Raw genomic sequence first — 23583 nt, forward strand, 5'->3', positions numbered from 1 at the left:
TGAAGGTCAAGGTCATTTATTTGAACAAACTTTGTAGCCCTTCACCCAAGCATGCTACAGGACCAATATCAAGTACCTGGGCCTCTTGGTTATTGTGAAGAAGTCGTTTGAAGATTATAGCCTATTTGACCAATGTGACCTTGAATGAAGGTCGACGTCATTTATTTGAACAAACTTTGTAGCCCTTCACCCCAGCATGCTACAGGCCCAATATCAAGTCCCTGGGCCTCTTGGTTATTGAGAAGAAGTCGTTTGAAGATTATAGCCTATTTGACCAATGTGACCTTGAATGAAGGTCAAGGTCATTTATTTGAACAAACTTTGTAGCCCCTCACCCCAGCATGCTACAGGCCCAATATCAAGTCCATGGGCCTCTTGGTTATTGAGAAGAAGTTGTTTGAAGATTATAGCCTATTCGACCCATGTGACCTTTAATGAAGGTCAAGGTTATTTATTTGAACAAACTTTGTAGCCCCTCACCCCAGCATGCTACAGGTCCAATATCAAGTCCCTGGGCCTCTTGGTTATTGAGAAGAAGTCGTTTGAAGATTATAGCCTATTTGACACATGTGACCTTGAATGAAGGTCAAAATTACTTTTATTTGAACAAACTTTGTAGCCCTTCACCCAAGCATGCTACAGGCATAATATGAAGTTCCTAGGCCTCTTGGTTATTGAGAAGAAGTCGTTTGAAGATTATAACCTATTTGACCAGTGTGACCTTGAATGAAGGTCAAGGTCATTTATTTGAACAAACTTGGTACTCCTTCACCCCAGCATGCTACAGGCCCAATATCAAGTCCCTGGGCCTCTTGGTTATTGAGAAGAAGTCGTTTGAAGATTATAGCCTATTTGACCCATGTGACCTTGAATGAAGGTCAAGGTCAATTATTTGAACAAACTTGGAAGCCCTTCACCCCAGTATGCTACAGGCCCAATATGAAGTTCCTGGGCCTCTTGGTTATTGAGAAGAAGTTGTTTAAATGAAAAAGTTGACGCCGGACGGCCGGACGGCCGGACGGACGGCCGGACAGACGGCCGGACAGACGGCCGGACGGCCGGACAGACGGACGGACGACGGACGCCGCACCATGGCATAAGCTCACTTGCCCTTCGGGCAGGTGAGCTAACTAGTCCTCATAAGTCCATACGTATACAACCACCCGGAAGTATAATTGTAACTGTGCACTGGGGTGCGTTCGAATGAAAAAGGTTTGTATTGTCATTACTGGCCGACAGATACATGTAGATACAGGACCTGTCAGCGTATATCCGCGACTGTACATGTCTATGTATATACAGGAAGTCCCCAACTATACTACGGCGCGTTGGAATTAAAACGCTGTTGTTGTTGTTGTTATGCTTGCAAATATACTGTAGGGCTCAAACTGTCTATCGTCAAGGAAACTTTAATCATCAAGATTTTGATAAAGAAATGGTCACTTCAGTTTAAAACTAACCATAGATAATTGGTTATTATGAATGACTTGTGTAATCAAGGACAATAATTGTACAAATAATTAATGATAATATACTTGTTATAATATCAATCGTTGAATAATGTACACTACGAAAAACATAGCCAGTACGGTCAGGGGTGTAAATAAAAGTTGTAGTATATCATTAATACAGGTACTGATGTTGACCGGTACAGTCAGGGATGTAAATCAAAGTTGTAGTATATCATTAATACAGGTACTGATGTTGACCGGTACAGTCAGGGATGTAAATAAAAGTTGTAGTATATCATTAATACAGGTACTGGTGTTGACTGGCACGGTCAGGGATGTAAATCAATATTTGAATACGTCGTGTTTCTAAGAAGAGTGCAGCTGCTGATCAGTTTCCCGTGGTGCAAGTTATCAAAAAGTAACTTAAAGTTTGGTTACCTCAATCTGTTGCCATGCGCTAGCCGTTCCCCTTTTAATGCACCATAATGTAGAAAAAGGTGTCGTATTGTTTCTCCTTTAAAAGTGCAAGGGAAATAATAGATGATAAATAATAATAATAAAATGTATTTATTAAATTTTTACCAGTGAAATATCAAAAATTATTCATTTTATAAAAGTGATATTTTTCACTAGTGACAAATATCATATTTTTCACTAGTGAAAAATATCACTTTTGCTGATTTGACCAATCAAATCAATGATTAGAAAATACCAAAATAATTTACCAATCCGAAAGCCCGACATATATGTCAGCACCTGGACAGGGGAAACTACTTTTTTGTTTACAAATTATCGCTGTAGACCTAGTTAGCATACGGGGTAGGGTTTTCGTTGATAAAAAATGTAATAAACAGAATATCTAACAGTGTCTTCAGTAATACCAAATATATTTCACTCGTGTGGCTAATATATTGATATTTTTCACTCGTGCTGCGCACTCGTGAAAAATATCAAAATATTAGCCCCACTCGTGAAATATATTTGGTATTACTGAAGACACTGTTAGATATCCTCTATATCTTTTTTTCTGTATCTAGTAATACTCATAAAGCATATATATCTCTATGTGTATGAGGGAAACATTTCCTCTGGACTAAATCATCTCTTTTCATGCTCTATAGCTAACGTCCATAATGCACCAACTACATGTGCAAGAAAAGCAAGTATTTTCTCCAAGTAGTATATGATTTTTCAAAATCCCCCGCCGAATATCCAGATGACACTTTAAGAAATATTTTTGCTTGCCAAATAAAATCATTTGTTATGCGAAGTACTAAATTATGACAAATAGCTTCAATGTCAATAACACACAAATCACAAAGAATGCAGCTATCAAACTGTAATCACATCTTCACATAGTGGTGTACCACACTTCAAAACGTATATCTAGCCTTCAGGGCACATTAAATTTGTTCCCGAATCCCTTGACTATTGCTCTCTATCATTGATTACTTTTCATAATTCTAATCACGAAGCAAATTAATCGTAGCCATTGACACTATGGCTGTCCTGCTGTAAAGATAACATATATATTAGTTACTCGATATGTTAAATGTTAAGAGTAAACTAATGACTCGAAATTCGAGTGGTAATTTAATTGAGTTATCTCTCAATTCTAAACTGTCTTATTTGCCAGTGCAAGATTGTTTTACCTGTCAGGACACCTGGCTTGCTAACCTTTAATGTATGTCAGATAAGGTTAAGTCATCTTTACCTCTCCAGATTAAGGGGAGACAACTTATTTCACGCCTATTTGTGTATGAGAATTGTTTATGTCATTTGTTATGTAAAAGTATTGCAATATATTATAGTAAATCCGGAAATTTGTACCCGGATTCCGTATCTGTTATTTAGTATGTACTCGACCGGAAGTGTAATAAAGTTGGGAAGCGGACAAGTCTGTGAAACCCGTAGCACACACACCAATACCAGTACCAGCGCCCATCCGTAGTCAGCTGAAGAATGAGTTAGATCACTTAGTGAAGTATGGAATCATAAAATCTGTGAACAAACCGACGAAGTGGGTCAACAGTGTTTGTCAGGAAGAAAAATGGCCGTGTAACAATATGTATCAATCCGTCAGATTTGGACAAGGCGATACTCCGAGAACACTTTCTCATGAACAGTATAGATGATATTCTGACAAGGCTTGACGGAAGCAAATATTTTTCAACATTAGACGCGAATATGCGTTACTACCAAATCTAACAACATTTAACACTCCGTTTGGACGATACAGATACCTGCGTATGCCAATGGGAACAAAGTGTTCCAGTGAAGTGTTCCAACGTGAAATGCTAAATCATTACGTTGATTTAGAAGGCACAGAAATCGTAGTTGATGACATCATGGTTCACGGAAAAACGTCGAAGGAACATAACGCAAGACTGAAGGCGGTTCTTGAGAAAGCTCGTCAGATAAACCTGAAACTGAACAAGTCAAAATGTGTTAATGCCTGAAGTAAACTACGTGGGTCATACTTTGACAGGCGACGGAGTGAAACCTACAGAACAGAGAGTCAAAGCCATAGTGAACATGAAAGAACCCAGTAACCACGGCGAGCTTGAAACTGTACTAGGCATGCTAGCATATGTGACAAAAGTCACGCCAAACCTTAGTGAGTTTAACGCTCCTTTCCGAGAGATTAAAAATACAAAGAATGGACATGGAGTGAATCAGTGAGGAAAGCTTTTCAAAATGTCAAGGACGCGCTAACCTCTACACCAGTCCTGGGGTACTTTGGGGTACATAAGCCTGTACGTGTGACAGTTGACGCGTCGATGAAAGGTACGGGTGCGGCATTAATTGAGGATGGAGGCATTACAGCTTATGCGTCACGGACACTGTCAGAAACGGAACAAAGATACGCCCAGATTGAGAAGGAAATGTTGGGTGTAGTATTTGGATGTGAACGCTTTCACAAGATGTTATATGGGAAATATGACGTAACTATAGAAACATATCACAAACCCATGGAACGAATTGTACAGAAGCCCATTCATACAGCTCCCATGAGGATCCAGATAATACTCTTAAAAATACAGCCATACGAATTCAAACTTGTCAATGTGACAGGAAAGGAAATAGGGCTAGCTGATTGTCTGAGCAGATGAAACTGGTGACAATGAGATGATGATAATTACCGTAGACACGCTCTCACACATAAATCACAGAAGCATTCAGGAAGCAACGAGAGACGATGCCGAGTTACAGGAAGTGAAACCAGGTCACCAGCAAGCAAACGGTCTTGCTGAGAAAGCTTTTCAAAGTGTTAAGAATTTGATCAAGAAATCAGGAGATGACATATTTATGGCATTACTAGATCTAAGGAACACGCCTAGAGATGACATTGGATCTCCCATGCTTATGGGGCGTCGTGGGGAAACACGGTTGCCAATAACTGAAACACTTAGGAGACCAGAGCAGGGTAACATCAAGGCAAACGTAACATCAGAACTCATGGAGTACCGAAAAAAGTTAGAAACACTATTATAATAGAGGAACTAAGCCACGAGAGGATTTTGAGCGAGGTAATGCCCTTCGGGTAGATTCAGATAAAAGATGGGAACCAGCTGAACTAATAAACAAGACAGTATCCGCGGTCATACATTATAAAAGCAGGCGTTAAGGCACGCGAGTACCGTCGAAACAGTGATTTGTTGATGAAGACCAGGGACACACCATATCTCATCAAACCAGTCGAAAGGTCCAATCATGTGCCAACGATTCCTATCCAAAGACCGTCCAAGCTGTCCGTCCAGTGTGCGAAGACACGATAAACATGCAGATCAGTCAACGTCAGGTCTTGTCGCACGGTCCAGTGTTGTCGAACCTGAAACCACAGGGGGTAAACCTGCAATCGCTCCAACAGTACCTCGAGATCTTGTATCGACCACGAAGTCAAAGTCTGGAACAACTGTACACAGACCAGGACATTTGAAAGATTTTGTGTAACTCTATTCGTGAACTGTATTTCTTGAGTACAGGGCACAATAATCCCTATATGTATCCAATGACCACATAGGTCTTCAATATGGGTGTAAATCACTCATAAGTTTAAAATGTTTGTTATGTTTAAATTTAAAAAAAACCCAAAAAACAACAACTGTATGTTCTTTGGTTATAACAAATAAAAACAATGCTATTAGTGTTAAAATACTTTAATTATTCTAGTCATATATATATATTCTTATATGTTATTGGTAATGATCAATCATATATGATATGAATGTTACATGTTCAATTGGACAATAGTCATCTACATTCTCAGTGTAAACTCAGAAGTCAAGATTATTCGGTTATAAAACAAAAATTATATTGATATTGGTTTAAATTGTTGACAATATAGTACTCTAGCAGAGTGTGCTGCAAAAAATCGACCCCCCATATGTGACCTGACTTGATGAGATATGATCAAATCTGACCTAACTAACGTAAGCACCCTTTCTACAACTATCCAAATGCCTTTGTACAAAATTGGCGGGAACTCTATGTCATTTTCTTGAAGAGATGTTTGTAGTTTAATACAGTTAACCATTATTGTATTATGACAGCTTGTTTTACAGTATTTTATTTTTCACAAACACTATATCCATTTTTATTTTACCGTCGATTATTATAAAAGTTGAGAATAGTTAAAATATTTGTAAGTTTAAACGCTGGTATGATTACTCTAACCCATGAATTACCAAATTAAATACCTGACTTATCAAACATTATCTAAATGTTTTCAAAAGTTGTAAACGAGAGCATCAGAAAATGAATGACTTTTCACCCCTCGGCAAAGTTACTGTGAAGGATAAAAAAAGATAGAAACTTGTTTTACAAATGAATCAAAATGACATATGTACTACTAGTCATATAATTACCACCGGTATTCCCATCAACGGTCATGACAAGTTTTACAGTTTCTCCGGTGCTGCCGATGTTGGATGATAAAACATCGTATATACAGAGAATACACCCGTGTAATTTTATATTTCACTTAGTTTATCAATACACAAACAGCTCAAACAAAATCCCTTCATATACACACATTAATAAATTGTCATGTGTTTTTCATTATCTCGGGTTAACACTTCACACAGTTGTGTCGCGTGACTCCACTTGTAATTGAGGATATCTTGTTACACACTCGGTTGTACGATAAGGCACTTAATGCTCCCTCCAAATTTACATATCAGTCAAAACATGAAAGGGGCCCAAAACGGGGTAATTTATTTATACGGACATATTAAAAATCTTCTAGAGTTTCTGTTCTTTGGATGTGTTCGTATTATTCTCCAGAATGAAACATTTTCCCGAATTAAAAGACATCGTCGATATCTTTGATAATAGCGAGGAATTGGAAGAATTTGCCGAGTTCACTGGAATCTTAGACGATGATCACTACGTGAAACAAAAGCTCCTGGAATTGAAATGGAACGACATTGAAATTGAATTGGATATACCATCACTACCAAAACGTCAAAGAATTGACCAGTATGGCGGTCAGCAACCATCAAGGCCTTAACAATTAGAAAAAGTCAGAGAAAAACAGTTCAAAACAAAGACGGCTGTTGACATCAAATATCAGGTTCATTTAGACAAGGATTTATGGAACAATAAAAAAACTAAAAGATATACGCGACGACATCCATGACATGTTTAAACATGTATTAGATGAAGCTAAAGATGGAGCAGCAGACCACGATGTGGGGCGTGTCCTCATCCATCATCCGAGTTTGGACAATGCTATCGTTGTTTCATTACATCCACTGGAACAGCTTGATGCCGATCTCATCATGGAACATGTCGAAAGGGTCCTGCAGAGTCACGAGGAGCTCGCCGTCACGGAAGTACTCGATATTGACATTGGCATTATTAACGTACCCAAAGGGAGTGGTAGGAGACGGATTACGGACATATCCGGCGGAGATGATTCCATCAAAAAGAAGACGTCTCTTGTTCAAACCGTCAACGAGGACAGCATGTTTATGGCTCGATCCATAGCCGTGTGTTGGGCACGCGCAAATAAGATTTTCTAATGAAGAATGGAAAGAATTGACCCGAAACGAACCACAGAGCCCTATGATAGAACAGAAACTCCGCCATAGGAAAGTTCCCGACCGGTACTATAGACGGATCATACACCGTAGCATGCGAGAGCAGGAATATATGGCGGCCGCCATTTCCGATATGGCCGACGTTCCTACCGATCGACCGGTCAGTTTAAACGACATTTCAGCATTTGAAGAAGTGCCAGGATTCAACATTGTAGTGGTCTGTGCCCGATTGGGGAACAACGCCGACAGGAAGAATTTATATTTATACTTGGTGGAAGGCGGATAGATACAACATTTCCATGCCATCGTAAGCATCAATGGATTTTTATTTCGATCCTTTTTCTGCGAGACGCGTTTAAAACCTTACAGTCACAGGGAACGTCATTCATGTACAACGACATGTATCGTGTGTAAGACAAATAAATGCACGGAAACGGAAATACAGATGTCATGTATCAAATGTCACATGACCTGTCGATCTTTGGAATGTTTTCAGCGTCATTTCGATAAACCGAAATATGTGACGGGACCTAATAAAGGGAAATAAAATACTGGACTGTACTTTGCGTGCTCCGGAACAAAACAATGTGGAGAGTACCTATGCACATCCTGTCAGCGATACGTATTAGAGGGTCATCTCTTTTACCTTCGTGCCAACCCTGCCAACGACATGCACATACCCAAGTTCGTCTTTTTCGACTTTGAATGTACACAAGATACGCGATTACAATGCGACGAGGGTTATCTCCCCGGAACATCATGTCAAAATGTAACGAGGGGTCGTGTAAGGATTGTACCCGCTGTCAACATTGCTCGTTTATCTGGTGTGGAAAATCGGAACACCATCCAAATTTTGTCGAGGCACAGACAGCCTGCTTTAAATGTATGGATGGTCCCGTCCACCATCGATGTAAGACATGTGGAACCCGGTGTAAAAAGTGTGAAGGATCAAAAACACCATGCAAGGGTACTTATGGTTTAAGGGAGGTCGTATTCCAGGGAAATGACACCAGCTTACAATTTGGGAAATGGTTGTTTTCTACCCAACATCAATATTTCACCGCCATTGCCCACAACATGAAAGGATGCGACGTTTAGTTCCTGCTAGAATATTTGATCGATCAATCTATTCGGCTAGACAACATCATTTACAATGGGCCCAAGATCATGTGTATGCATGTAGGGAAAGGACTGGACATTGAAGTGGTGGACAGTTTGAACTTTCTACCAATGAAATTGGCGGCGTTACCAAAATCGTGCGGTCTAAAGGAGTTAAAGAAATATTGGTTTCCACATCTTTTCAACCTTCAGCAAAACCAAACCTACATAGGACCTTATCCAGCGCCACATTTTTATGACTGTGACCGTATGAATACCGGCGATAGAAAAACGTTCATGGAATGGCACGACACCACGGAGGGAGAACTATTTGACTTCCGAGAAGAGATGCTGTCCTACTGTCGCAGTGATGTTGACATACTTAGACGCGCATGTCTCAAATTTAGAGATCTACTGATGAACGCCACTGTCCATTGGGACAGATGGGGTTGAACTATGTATGCATCTTGGAACACGAATTCAAACATCTCCGGATAAAGAACGAGACATGTTAACATTTTGTGGACTCACTGTACATCGTGGAACGCCTGAATCCTCGGGATAGCTATTTTGGAGGGAGAACCAACGCTTGCAAACTTCATTATAAGGTCAAGGACGGGAAACAGATATGTTGACTTTACGTCTCTCTATCCGTGGGTCAACAAATATTGTCGCTACACCGTTGGACACCCAGACATCATCACATCGAATTTTGGAGACATTCGGGATTATTTCGGTATAGAAAAGGTCAAAGTGTTACCACCTCGTGGATTATGCCTTCCGGTATTACCGTACCGCTCCAATGGTAAACTCAAGTTTCCCCTATGCAGAACCTGTACAGACAACGAGAACAAAACACCATGTATCTGTACGGATGACACAAGGTCCATGGTTGGCACGTGGTGCACACCCGAAATACAACTTGCCATCGATCGAGGGTACAAGATCATTAAGACATACGAAATATATCACTGGAAGGATACGCCACAATACGATCCATCTACCAGAAAAGGCGTCATATTCGCAACCAACATCAACACCTTCCTTAAATTCAAACAAGAAGTTAGTGGCTGGCCGGATTGGATTAAAACAGAACAAGACAGAAAAAAGTATGTAGAGCAATACTTTGTCAACACAGGAGTGACACTCGATTGGCGAACCATCGGTAAGAATCCAGATCTGAGAGTTTTAGCAAAATTATGTTCAAACAGTTTTGGGGGGAAATTTGGGTTAAAAATTTAGGTTAAAATAGGTCACGCCGATATGAGTTCAAATGTAGGACAAGTTATAGTTAAAGCGACACATATACTACTGTTCGTCCTGTCATTCTTTTCTTTCTTTATAATCATTATAAGTATACTGTGTCTTATCACGATCATTGTAATATACATAATGTATACATATGTGGAGACGGCTTTTATTAGTTGTTGAAAACGTGTGCCCGATCCATTTGTGTCTTAACAATTAAATACGTTGGAATCAAGACAGTTTACTTAATACATAAGATATCTCATAAATGTGTATGATATTATAAAGAAAAAAATTCTGCTCTGTGTCCCATGGCATGGACAAAATTATTACTCTCCTTTTTTAAATAATGTATAGATACCTTAAGCTGCGAGCTTTGTTTGCTTTATATACAGATAACAATGACACAGAATCATGGCAAAAATATATGGGCTAACCTCTGTGGGTGGCCTTCAGTATTATTTTATTCAAACGAATATAAAAACAAATAAATACACATATAAAATACAAAGGTGAAAGGCAACATTTTGCCAAAATTACCGGTATGTTTGCCACCCGATCAGTTAATTAGATATATTTTAATGAATGAGATTTGATTTTGTGATATCAAACCCTCCTTCACAACACTTCTAAGTCAATGAAGTATACAAGACAGAACCCGATTAAAATGAAAGATAATCAGAACGGAATAAATGTAACCTTTCCAGATGCTTAATATATATTGATTTGCTTCATTTTTTTTAACTTTTTATATCCGCAATGATGGTCGGCCAGATACCCTAATATGGTTATAATGATTATGACAAAAGCTGCTATTTTTTCGTAATTTACGTTATGTTCATACCTTACTATGCTACAACGTCTTTTAAGCTAATGTTTTATTGAACAACTCTTATTCGTATCAAAAACATTTAAAGCTAAGATGAAGCTAGTATATAATGTTGAAAGGAACAGCGGTGGTTTTGTCATTCGTCTTTTAAATAACACTCAACGTGTAACAGAAACTTGTATAGACGTTACAGTACATGTTGTATCGAATGCACCCTGGTACAGTTGGGTCCTTCCGGTACAGCCTGACACCTGTACAGGCGGAAGAGCAGGCTGACAGACCCTACACGATAGATAACCTAAACACCATTGGTGTGTGTAAAAGGCTGTAACTGAAACAAAAACGTGTTGTTACCAATCTTACATACAGACATGTAGTTCTTATACGCTAAATCTTTATCAAACCGATATGTTATTTGTTTCATTTTAGTTGTTTTTCACTTTGAAGTAAGTTGCATTTCCATATTGTTATTGTACTCACTTTCCAAGATATTTGTCTTTAGCATAAATCCAAACTTAAATCAAGGGACCAGACTATCTTTGTGATTTTATACAAGTCCTGTCCTTTAAACTTGGGTACTGGTGAGCTTAATCATGTGTTAAAATTAGTTTGCTTGTCTTGATATTCAATGTTTCGCATTGTTTGTTATATACTTCCTTTATGTATCAGTGTAATAGCTCATTGTAGCTGATAGTATCTTGATTGAGTTGATTGGAGTTGCTTCAAACTATTTCAGAAAATCTTTCTTGTCCTTAATTCTATGTATGATGTTACCTGAATGTAAATGGTAATCAGACTAATTAAATCTTTCAATATCTATTATGTCAGCAACAACAAGACAAGCGATGCAACACGCACATGCATTCATGATGGACAATATGGAGAAAGTTTTTTTCAAGCAAATTTGAACTGTTTCATCAACAACTTTCAGAATCTCAAAACATCCTTTAGGAAGTTCAGTTGGCTAAATTGGATAACATGATTTAAGATGCGTAAAAGTTCAACAGGAAAGGGAATGAATGAGGAATAATTCAAAATTAACAGTAAAATCAGACAAATTTTGAAAGAGGCAGAGGCGGCACTCAGAGAAGACGCACCAAGAGACGCCACGGACAAAATTCCAAAAGGTGTCGATTTAATAGACTACAGATAAAAACGGAGTATGGACAGAAAGAGCCCACAGATGATTCGGAAGATGAAAAACTTATGTACAAAGCTGAAAATAGAGCGCCAAGGAAAATAAAACAGAGTTCGGGTCAGAAGAGGACCAGGAATATTGCCAGGCGAACGCACCCATATGCACCGGTACCGAAAGCAGAAAGAGTCACAATGACTGGGAGATAATAGGACTGAGACCACAATTAAGTACTTCTGGGTTCAGGCCCCACGAACGAAGTCCCCTCAAAAATGTATGTATTTCAGGAAAACCAATCAAATGCCTCTTTGAACTTGATTTCTGTTGATGAATTTAATGTGGATTTATAGCAGAGATGTCAATCTAGGTTTTGTGATGTAAAATAATAATATTGATCATTTATTATGTGCTCCAGGACCCTTTGTGATGAGTCCTGATTTGACCTCTACCCCTGACCCGGATGTATATAATCCACGTTGGTGACACATTTTGACAGCTATCTCCAGAAAATGCCGAACATGCTGGGTTGAAACTTTTATATTTTGCTTCTCAGATGTTGGTCTTGGCCAGGTGAGATGGAAAGTTGCATATGAGATGTTGGGAATTTATTATGAATTTTAATGTTACAATGAAACATATAGCGAAGCTAATTGTGGTCTCGGTCCTAATATGATAGGCCCTGAAATCCATGTTTTTATTCGACAAATCCACATTTTTTGGCCGATTCTCTTAAAATTTGACATGCTTGTTGACAGTTATATTTGTGATTAGTTAGTAAAGTTATTTTTCAAATTTAACATGAATTTAATTATTTTTGTATTGTTTTTTATTTAAATATTTGACATGGTTATGTATTCTATAGGGACTGATTGTTAGATTTAAAAATTTAAAACATATTTATTTTAATTTTTTTGATTGTTTTGAGGGTATTAGATATTGTGTCCAGAGACACAACATTCCCGACCACCGCCACGGGGAGGCTCCCTCTTTAGGTAGTCATATATATTTGTATATGTAACTTTTGTTGTTGTTGTTACACATTTGTTTTTGAATTTTGAATTCAATGTCTTAATTTCAGGTTTCCCACTGTCTCTTAAACAGTTTGTTTTGGCTTCTCAACATAGATGATCCTGAAGCTGATTGTCTCCCCTGCATTTGCTGGATCTAGCTGTCCTCTCCTGTAGTCAGACCTCCGAGCAGACTTGGACCTCTCGCATGATCTTTGTGCTGTTCTACTTGTAGCGATAGGGTTCTCTTCTTCATTTCAGGTTTATACTTTGCTGTATAGTTCTTCTGAGCTCAGTTGAACCAGCTTATGCTTCACTTCCCTCCACCCCTCTTCTCTGCCTATGGCTGGACAGCATAACAGTAATTGTAAACAAGTGCTGGCTAGTGTGTCTATTTGTGGTCACTCACTGTAGTTGGTCACTGCAAGTCTTTATTGTTGCATTTAGATTATTCCATGTCCTTATGAGACCTGATTAATGCTTTGAAACAGTTATGATATCAGTCTGATAACAAAATTAGAATATTTTAAAGCAAAATTTTAAATTCTTTAAAAATTAAAGTTAAAATTTGAAATTGGGATCAAACTATATATAGTAATATGCAGGGAATATCAAAGTTTCTAAACCAGTTTACAGAATTGAAATATCTCAATTATTGAAAAAAACTGTTTCATTTTATCTATCACATGATATCAGAAATATACATAGTAGCTGTATGTAGAATTGTGTCTTGATTTTCAGCGTCAATAGGGTGTTTTTAGATCTCTGTTATTCCTGTTTTATGTGTCATAGAGTAATTCTGTTTACACAGGATGATTTTAAATAGCTCAAAGTCTATGAAAATAATTATTTTAAGTTTTTGACAAAAACAGTGTCCTATAATAGGACTGAGACCATAATTAAGTACTTCCGGGTTCAGGCCCCACGAATGAAGTCCCCTCAAAAATGTATGTATTTCAGGAAAAACAATCAAATGCCTCTTTGAACTTGATTTCTGTTGATGAATTTAATGTGGATTTATAGCAGAGATGTCAATCTAGGTTTTGTGATGTAAAATAATAATATTGATAATTTTTTATGTGCTCCAGGACCCTGTGTGATGAGTCCTGATTTGACCTCTACCCCTGACCCGGATGTATATAATCCACGTTGGTGACACATTTTGACAACTATCTCCGGAAAATGCCGAACATGCTGGGTTGAAACTTTTATATTTTGCTTCTCAGATGTTTGTCTTGGCCAGGTGAGATGGAAAGTTGCATATGAGATGTTGGGAATTTATTATGAATTTTAATGTTACAATGAAACATATAGCGAAGCTAATTGTGGTCTCGGTCCACATGGAAATGGAGCTGCACGAAGGCCGGGGACATGCTTCAGCTGCGGGAGGCCAGGGCATTGGCGTTTTGAGTGTAGAGAGACTAAGGCGGATGAACGCGATCATAAGAAAAATATTGAACTAGACAATTTAGTTTCGGGGCATAAAGTTGAAGGGGTTGATTCTTCAGTAGGTATACGATTTTGGGTTAATAGCTAATGAGACAGTGTTGAGTGTAATAAGGGACGATTATAAGATCCCTTTTATGACTTCACCCCCTACGGGCGGATATTGACAATAAGAAACCTGCGAAAGATCAAAGAGTTTTTGTTGAACAAGAAACAATGAAACTTGTAGAGAACTGGTGTGTATCTTAGCTAGCTGACAAAGAGAAGCCGCACGTTGTGAATCATTTAACAGTTGCAGATAATAAAGAAACACCAAGATTGGTTTTGGACTGTAGGCATATTAATCCACACATTTACAAATCACAATTCTAGTTCGAGGACAATATGGTTGCTTAAGATATATTTTCAAAGGGGGATTTGATTTTGGTTTTGATTTGAAATCCGTCTACCACCCTATAGAGATTGTTTAGGAACACAGAGTTTTTCTGGGGTTTGCATGGGATTTTACGACAGGAAGGAAATATTTTTGTTTCAATGATTTACCATTTGGAATATCAACAACAGGTTACACTTTTACAAAAGTGACAAATGCGTTAGTAAGAAACTGGATAACTCAAGGGGAGAGGATTGTAATGCTTTAGATGACGGGTTCGGGGGCGCAAGTAGCAGAGAGGAAGCAAAGGTATTTAGTGAAAAATGTAAACATGATTTAGAGAGTGTTGCATTTTTAATTGTTCAGAAAAAGTATAAGTTGGAACCTCAAAAAGAATTAATTTTGTTAGAATTATGATGTCAAATGGATGAAGATTAAGTATATCTAACAGAAAAAAGAGTGAAGAAACTGGTATACAGCATTTGAACATTGATAGCTCAAAGCTAGTAATAGAAATTTGGTCGCAGTTAAAGAGTTGGCAGGTGTTGCAGGGCAGGTGATTTCAATGAAACTTGCTGTAGGTAACCTTGTAGAGCTTAGAACCAAGAACATATTCAAGTGTATAAACAGTGGAGCCAGCTGGAAGGATCCAGTGATATTGAGTGAGAGTGCAAACATAAGATTTTGGCAAAACCAAGATTTTGAAAATAAGATTTTGGATTGTAAAATTGCAAGGTAACCTGGGGTCCATTGCGGGTACAGTAAACATTTTCAATGGAATCTTACATAACAACGTGCTTCAGTTTTCATACCCAATGCAGTACGTCACCAGCAAAACTTGTTTGCCAGCCAGTAAGCATGGTGTATGCGGTCAAGCATCACGTTGTTACAATAGGATTCATCGAAAGTGTTGTCTGGGCCAGGTGTGATTACCGTATACGTAGTCGCTTCGTAAGAAGCCCTGGGTTTACAGGTAACATAAATCTGAATGGTGATTTTATGTCAGAAGTTTAGTTTTATACCTTAATCAGTTTTATTTCCCTGAACACGTTATTCACTAGACGTAAACTGTGTACTGTATTTTAACTTTGTGTGACAGATTTGAATTGTTCAGTGTTCATAGCGATACGGTCTCTTTTTAGCGTCGCGCAAGGGGGGAAATTCCATTTAGCTCAGTCGGTAGAGTAGTGGACCAGTAAGCCGAGAGTCGCAGGTTCGAGTCCCGGGAAGGCACCCTTCACCCGCTATCTGATACAGTTGGTGCTTTTGACCACCCCAAGTGAAACAATAGGGAGTGAAAGACTTCACAGGAACCTTGGTTTATGTGTTCATATGACTTCGGGATGTAGACCTTTAAAGATGGGGGAGTGTACACGGCGTTGCGTCGCCGTTTTCCTTTACACTAGGCTTGGGAGGTGGGGATTCCCTTTATTTAAGTCGGTAAAGCGGCAGATCAGTAAGTCGAGGATCACGCGTTTCTATCCACGGTTAATGAAAATCTTAACAGCAAATCAAGTCAAAACAGTGATATTCTACATGCCTACTTTGGTGCAATGTTACAAAAGTAACATTATGAACTTTTACTATATGTACTTTGTAAATCCGTTGGTAAAGTTCAAGAAAACATACGAAACATGCATGTCTCAGGGAATATAATTAGCTCATTTGTATCACTTATATTGTATAAATTAGTATACAGTTGTATAATAGTGTCACAGTGTGTTTTGCTCACAAAAGTCTCAGGCACAAAATAGGAGCATTGGTTTGACTAGACTTGACATAATAATATGTATAAATACTGTTTTTATTTCGACCTTGAAATGCAAAATTGCGCTTGTGAATAGTATCATTCAAATATGGCATATAAGGAGGTATTTAAAGTATCAAAATGCTTTATTAGGCTCTATAAAGAACTCTAGACATGACAACCAAGCCTGCTTTTAGATCAAAGCATGTTCGACCGCTGAGTTTGGGGGAAATATGCATTTTTCGGAAAAGGCCCAAAACTCACCATTCTAATAATAAGTCTTAAAATGTCCTTCTGATTATGATAAGATGTCTTATGATTTAGCATCATTTTTATTTATTAAAAAGCCTCCCTGTATATCCTATTTGTTCAATATTATTTACAACCGTGTGTATACCTACATAAAGTAAAATCAGGTCAAACAAATGCTCCTATCCAGTGTTAAAGATACATTTGAGCATATCACCTTGGCTATTTTTCAGGTATGATTATTTTTGAGACTTTGAATTATTCCCTACTACATCTTACCACGGAGTAGCTCTATAGAAAACAATGTTGGCATCTACAGCAGCACATTAGTGGTGTTTGTAAGAAACTACAAATCCAAACAAACATTTTGGTATATTATATGATTAGTTTGTGCAAATTAATATATATTAATTTGTGTTTGAAAACTCATCATTATTCTTCTATATAGATAACCCTTAAAGTGTACCCTGAACGAAAAACGATAATCAAATATGTTATTCTTTGTAACCACCAAAGAAGAAAGTCGCAAACTGCATCAAAATCGGTTGGCCGAGTGCCGAGATATCGCACATCGAAGTACGAGATTTGCACCTGCCGGTCGACTGCTAATCAGCGTATCGGTCAGTCACGCTGATTTGGAACTCTTCAGTCTATGACGTCACATGTTGAACGGAGTGACTGTTATGGTGGCCAGTAGCATATAGAGGACAGTGTGAACAGTAGCAGCATGTTTGAATACGATCTGGACATGAGATTTGAGGTTGTTGAATTTGGCGAATATTGCCGATAAGAAGTCGGAATCCAACAATATAGGTTTGAGTTTAAAAAAAAAAAAAATATAGAAAAAATAGTAAAATTGACTCTGAAAATGACCGCTTGGTTAACACAGACTGGTGTAATAATCGGTCAATCACCAATAAATGTACATTAGTTATGTGTTTACCATTTCTTACTCATTACCAAAGAAAGGAACACAGCATCAACATTTTTAAATAAAATAATGCGCCATTTCAGTCGCAAATTAATATTCAAATACAATGTAAACATATCAACAATACAGCAGTTCTGGATACTCTGGTTCGTGATTAAAGACGAACACACGTACAGTAAATTCATGCGTTATATTCTATACAAAAGCCGCTTCATGTCATGAAGGACACTTAATTTAGAAAGTAATATATTATAATCATCATGATCTACAGTAGACTAAATCTCTCTCCCGTATGAATACCAGTGTTGAAGTCTACAACAAACATCTACATATAAAGATTGTATCCCTTATTTTACATGTCATGGTCTCAGGGATTAAGGACGATTGAATGCTTGAGAAAGATATAATTTATATACGATCATTGGCAGTGAAATTATATGAAAGTGATTCGCAACAATTATAATATAATTGATACTTATTGTACAGATATAAAGCAAAGGTACTTATTAAAACCGTCATTTTAGCTCCGTTTTTTTATGATAAAAAACATACAATTTATTTCATCGTGACTAATCATAATTAATACTAAAACTTATAAACTCGCAATGATTTTCGTGTATGATTTTTTTTTTTAATTTTATGTATTTTTTGCTATTATTTTTTTAATTGTGTCATTATTATGAAGTGATCAAGATCCTTGTGGTTTTGCTTTCCATTCGTGTCGCAAGTCAAATATTCACTTAAAAGGGACTTTTAAAAGATGTTTAATCATGGTTGGAGAATTACGAATAGTTAGTATACTGCTAAACAATTACCAGGTGTGAAATTACAGTCCACAAGCTCGTCACACCTGTCACTGCACCACAGGTGTCTGTGATTTCTGGTGTTCTAATCGGCACACGCCGATAATTGCTTGTGAGTTCACGCGTTTGGTTTCTGTGCTCTTCAAAAAAGTTCCGAAGACATGATTTTACAGGTTGTACATAAACTGAGCTTGAATTTTATTAAGAATTACGTTTATACTATAGGGAATACATTTTCAAGTTGTTAAAATCAAACACATTATTTTTGGAATTCAGTGAGTTTCGTTTTCCTTACAAACGAAAAAATTCGTATCTCAAAGGTTTGTCTATAGAATAATTAACCTAAGTTATCTCATTCATATATATATATATACCCATGATGTTGAAAATTTACTTCATGAATCTTGTCTGGGAGCTACTGTTCTTTCATGGACACGTTTTATCAATTGCAGACAATTGCCCAAAAATCACAAATAACGGTATCATTGCTGTTTTGGCTAATAAAAAAAATCAAAATGATTAGCATTTATTTCACATCTTGTATGAATTGCATTTTAAACTTCTATGACTAGAAGTATTATAACCGAAATTAATACTGGTACATTTGTATGTAACAAACCGGTCATGCCCTCATAATAAAGGCTATACGATGTAAGTCGTTATAAACGGCCCGTTATTCAAATGTTATACATGTTACAACGACCCGTTAAAATAAAAAGAATTTTTAAATATACATGTTATAAACGACCTAATATAAAAGAAAATAAATAAGATGATACACGTTGTATTTTGCCCGTTCTAATAAAACCTTAGTAAGATGTTACATGTTGTACATGGCTCGTTATGAGAGAAAATTAGTGAGATGCTACATGTTATATATGGCCCGTTTAAAAAGAAAATTATATGTCCCTGGTTTCGGTAGCACTTATTATTAGCTAATTCACAAATATAACTCAGAGAGTTTATTTAGCACTTTCATTTTTGTTGTCTTGATCGCATTAATTACAGGCACGTGTTCACGTTTGTTTCTATATATTTCCTATATGGCGGCTCCGATCGTGTTCAACCTGTGACGTCACAGGTCAGAAGTCACCAAAACGAGGTATTCGGCTTTGGGCTTCAGGTGTGGTTTCGAGAAAAATCGCAATAACTCGGTAATGGGTCGACCGATTTTGATGCGGTTTTCTGCATTCTTGTTTATTAATCAATACCAATAACATATTTAAATATAATTTTTCGTTCAGGGTACACTTTAAGGCACATTACGCGTTTTCCTGTTTCAGCGCGTGCGGTTCACAATAACAATTCTCACCTGAGCAGACGTTGAATAACAACAGAATATCCCCTTTAATAAACACATATTCGTTAACAGTTGTACCTGTTGGAGAATATGTCGGCATACTGTTCTGCATGCACTATTGCACACTGATCAATCCTACTATCTGGTCGGGCGCACGTCTAACAATAGACCATTATGATGCCCTGATTACGGTTATGTAGACTACATACCTGTCCTACTATCTAGTCGGGTAGGTATAGTACACTTCACTATGGCCAGGTAAACCTCATAGGGTATCTCAGTTGAATGTTTGTAAGATTTAAAGAGATTGTTGAATAACATCGTGACATATATATTCTTCCTGGTCTGGAGAGTTGCAGTTCAGCTGACGGTCTGACGTTCTGACGGTCTGACGGTCTGGTGGTATGACTGTCTGAGTGTCTGACGATTTGACATGGGGAGGTGAGTTATTACAATGTTTAGTGTCGATTATGAAGACAAGAACAGAAAAAAGCTAAGTAAGCCTATGTCAGCAACATCACATAGTTTTGATAAATTGACATGTCTGGGTCATTTTGGACGCGTTACAACTGATATATATATGCATGGTGGTTCTGAATTTTTTGCATCAATATTTTGATGTGTTTGTATGGATATTTTTCTATGTGTGTATATAGGTAGTCTGATATATGTGTGTGGGTATTCTGATATATGTGAATCAATATACTGATATGTGTGTATGTGTATAACGATTTGTACATATTGGTATACTGATATGTGTGTATGGGTATACTGATAAATATATGTATGTATGGGTATACTGATATGTGTGTATTGGTATTCTAATATATATGTAGTATTTCCTGTACTGTTTTATAATGTTAGTATAATGTACCTTATTGGTAGGTAAGTGTTGTTTGAGGTAGTATTTCCTGTACTGTTTTATAATGTTAGTATAATGTACCTTACTGGTAGGTAAATGTTGTTTGTGGTAGTATTTCCTGTACTGTTTTATAATGTTAGTATAATGTACCTTACTGGTAGGTAAGTGTTGTTTGTGGTAGTATTTCCTGTACTGATTTTTAATGTTAGTATAATGTACGTTACTGGGAGGTAAATGTTGTTTGTGGTAGTATTTCCTGTACTGTTTTATATTGTAAGTATAATATACCTTACTGGTAGGTAAGTGTTGTTTGTGGTAGTATTTCCTGTACTGTCTTATAATGTAAGTATAATGTACCTTACTGGTAGGTAAGTGTTGTTTGTGGTAGTATTTCCTGTACTGTTTTATAATGTTAGTATAATGTACCTTACTGGTATGTAAATGCTGTTTGTGATAGTATTTCCTGTACTGTTTTATAATGCTAGTATAATGTACCTTACTGGTAGGTAAGTGCTGTTTGTGGTAGTACGTTTGTCTGTTGTGTTTGCACAACACATAATCGAGCAAAAATGCGATGGTTCATGATAGAACAGTACTGAAAATACTACAACAAAACAACACTTACCTACCAGTAAGCTACATTATACTAACATTATAAAACAGTACATGAAATACTAAAGAATATAATTATGTATATGACTATAATAAGTATTTTAACACTAATAACATTGTTTTTATTTCTTTTAACCAAAGAATATAAAGTTTTGTTTTTTGGTGTTTTTTTTTCTTTCATTTTTAATTTAAACATACTCATTTTAAACTAATGAGAGATTAATACCCATATTGAAGACCTACGTGGTCTTTGGATATATATAGGGATTGTTGTGCACTAAACACATATGTATCCACCCTAACTCAAGAAATACAGTTCACGAATAGAGTTACACACAATCTTTTAAATGTCCTGGTCTGTGTATAGTTGTTCCAGACTTTGACTTCGTGGTCGATACAAGATCTCCAGGTACTGTTTGAGCGATTGCAGGTTTACCCCCTGTGGTTTCAGGTTCGACAACACTGGACCTTGCGACAAGACCTGACAATGACTGATCTGCATGTTTAGCGTGTCTTCGCACACTGGACGGACAGCTTGGACGGTCTTTTGGATAGGAATCGTTGGCACATGATTTGACCTTTCGACTTGTTTGATGAGATATGGTATTTCCCTGGTCTTCATCAACAAATCACTGTTTCGACGGTACTCGCGTGCCTTATCGCCTGCCTTTACAATGTACGACCGCGGATATTTTGTCTTGTTGATAAGTTCAGCTGGTTCCCATCTTTTATCTGAATATACCCGAAGGGCATCACCTCTTATGGCTTAGTTCCTCTATCAAAATAGTGGTTCTGACTTTTTCGGTACTCTATGCGTTCTGATGTTACGTTTGCCTTGATGTTACCCTGTTATGGTCTCCTAGGTGTTTCAGTTATTGGCAACCGTGTTTCCCCACGACGCCCCATAAGCCTCTGCATGGGAGATCCAATGTCATCTCTAGGCGTGTTCCTCAGATCTAGTAATGCCATATATATGCCATCTCCTGATTTCTTGATCAAACTCTTAACACTTTGAACAGCTTTCTCAGCAATACCGTTTGCTTGCTGGTCACCTGGAGAAGATGTAATGTGATGCATGTTATGAGACAGTATGAAGTCCTCATACTCTTTACTTGCAAATTGTGGCCCGTTATCACTGATCAGCGTGTCCATAATTCCATATCTGGCAATGTTCTCTTTAATGTGTTTCACAACAGATTTCGTTGTGTTTTCATTTAGCTACTTCGATGAAGTTGGCGTAGTAGTTCACCATTACTAGATACTTATTTCCATCAAATTCACACAGATCAACTCCTACTTTGCTCCATGGCAGTGATGAAAGTGGTTGAATCACCATAGGTTCCCTGGCTGGTTTGTTTCGGAACGTTAAGCATGCGCTACATCGTTCAACAACCTCCTCAATCTGCTTGTTCATGGAATACCAACTCCCTGGCGCGTTGTTTACATTTTACCATTCCTATGTGAGAACTGTGAATGACCTTTCAGCCCTGAGCTTTGAAGGAATGCATGCTTTCTCTCCCTTGTATACAACACCGTTGTATGTCGACAATTCCTCTAGGTAGTCCCAATATGGTAGTGCTTTTGTGAGAACATCTTGTTTACTCTCAGGCAAACTTGAGAAAATAATTTCTTTCACTTCCTGTAACCCGGTATCGTCTCTTGTTGTTCCTGAATGCTTCTGTGATTTATGTGTGAGAGCGTGTCTACGGTTAGTATCATCATCTCATCGTCCATTACCTTGTCGCCAGTTTCATCCAGTGGTAATCTGCTCAGACAATCAGCTAGCCCTATTTCCTTTCCTGTCACATTGACAAGTTTGAATTCGTATGGCTGTATTTTTAAGTGTATTCTCTGGATCCTCATGGGAGCTGTATGAATTGGCTTCTGTACAATACGTTCCATGGGTTTGTGATATGTTTCTATAGTTACGTCAGATTTCCCATATAACATATTGTAAAAGCGTTCACATCCAAATACCACACCCAGCATTTCTCAATCTGGGCGTATCTTTGTTCCGTTTCTGACAGTGCCCGTGACGCATAAGCTATAATGCCTCCATCCTCAATTAATGCCGCACCCGTACCTTTCATCGACGCGTCAACTGTCACACGTACGCCAAAGTACCCAAGGACTGGTGTAGACCTTGACATTTTGAAAAGCTTTCCTCGCTGATTCATTCCATGTCCATTCTTTGTATTTTTAATCTCTCGGAGAGGAGCGTTAAACTCACTAAGGTTTGGCGTGACTTTTGTCACAAATGCTAGCATGCCTAGTACAGTTTCAAGCTCGCCTTGGTTACTGGGTTCTTTCATGTTCACTATGGCTTTGACTCTCTGTTCTGTAGGTTTCACTCCGTCGCCTGTCAAAGTATGACCCACGTAGTTTACTTCAGGCTTTAACACATTTTGACTTGTTCAGTTTCAGATTTATCTGACGAGCTTTCTCAAG

General features: G+C 37.7%; 1 protein-coding gene across 1 annotated transcript; it reads left to right on the forward strand.

The window, feature by feature from the left end:
• The first annotated feature begins 8662 nt into the window (after positions 1 to 8662).
• Positions 8663 to 9046, forward strand: LOC117332836. Its single transcript, XM_033891887.1, has one exon. It carries the CDS (start codon positions 8663 to 8665, stop codon positions 9044 to 9046), a length of 384 nt encoding a protein of 127 aa, XP_033747778.1.
• The last annotated feature ends 14537 nt before the right edge of the window (positions 9047 to 23583 follow it).

This window comes from Pecten maximus, chromosome 8, assembly GCF_902652985.1.
Source record: "Pecten maximus chromosome 8, xPecMax1.1, whole genome shotgun sequence".
NCBI classification, from domain to species: Eukaryota; Metazoa; Mollusca; class Bivalvia; order Pectinida; family Pectinidae; genus Pecten; species Pecten maximus.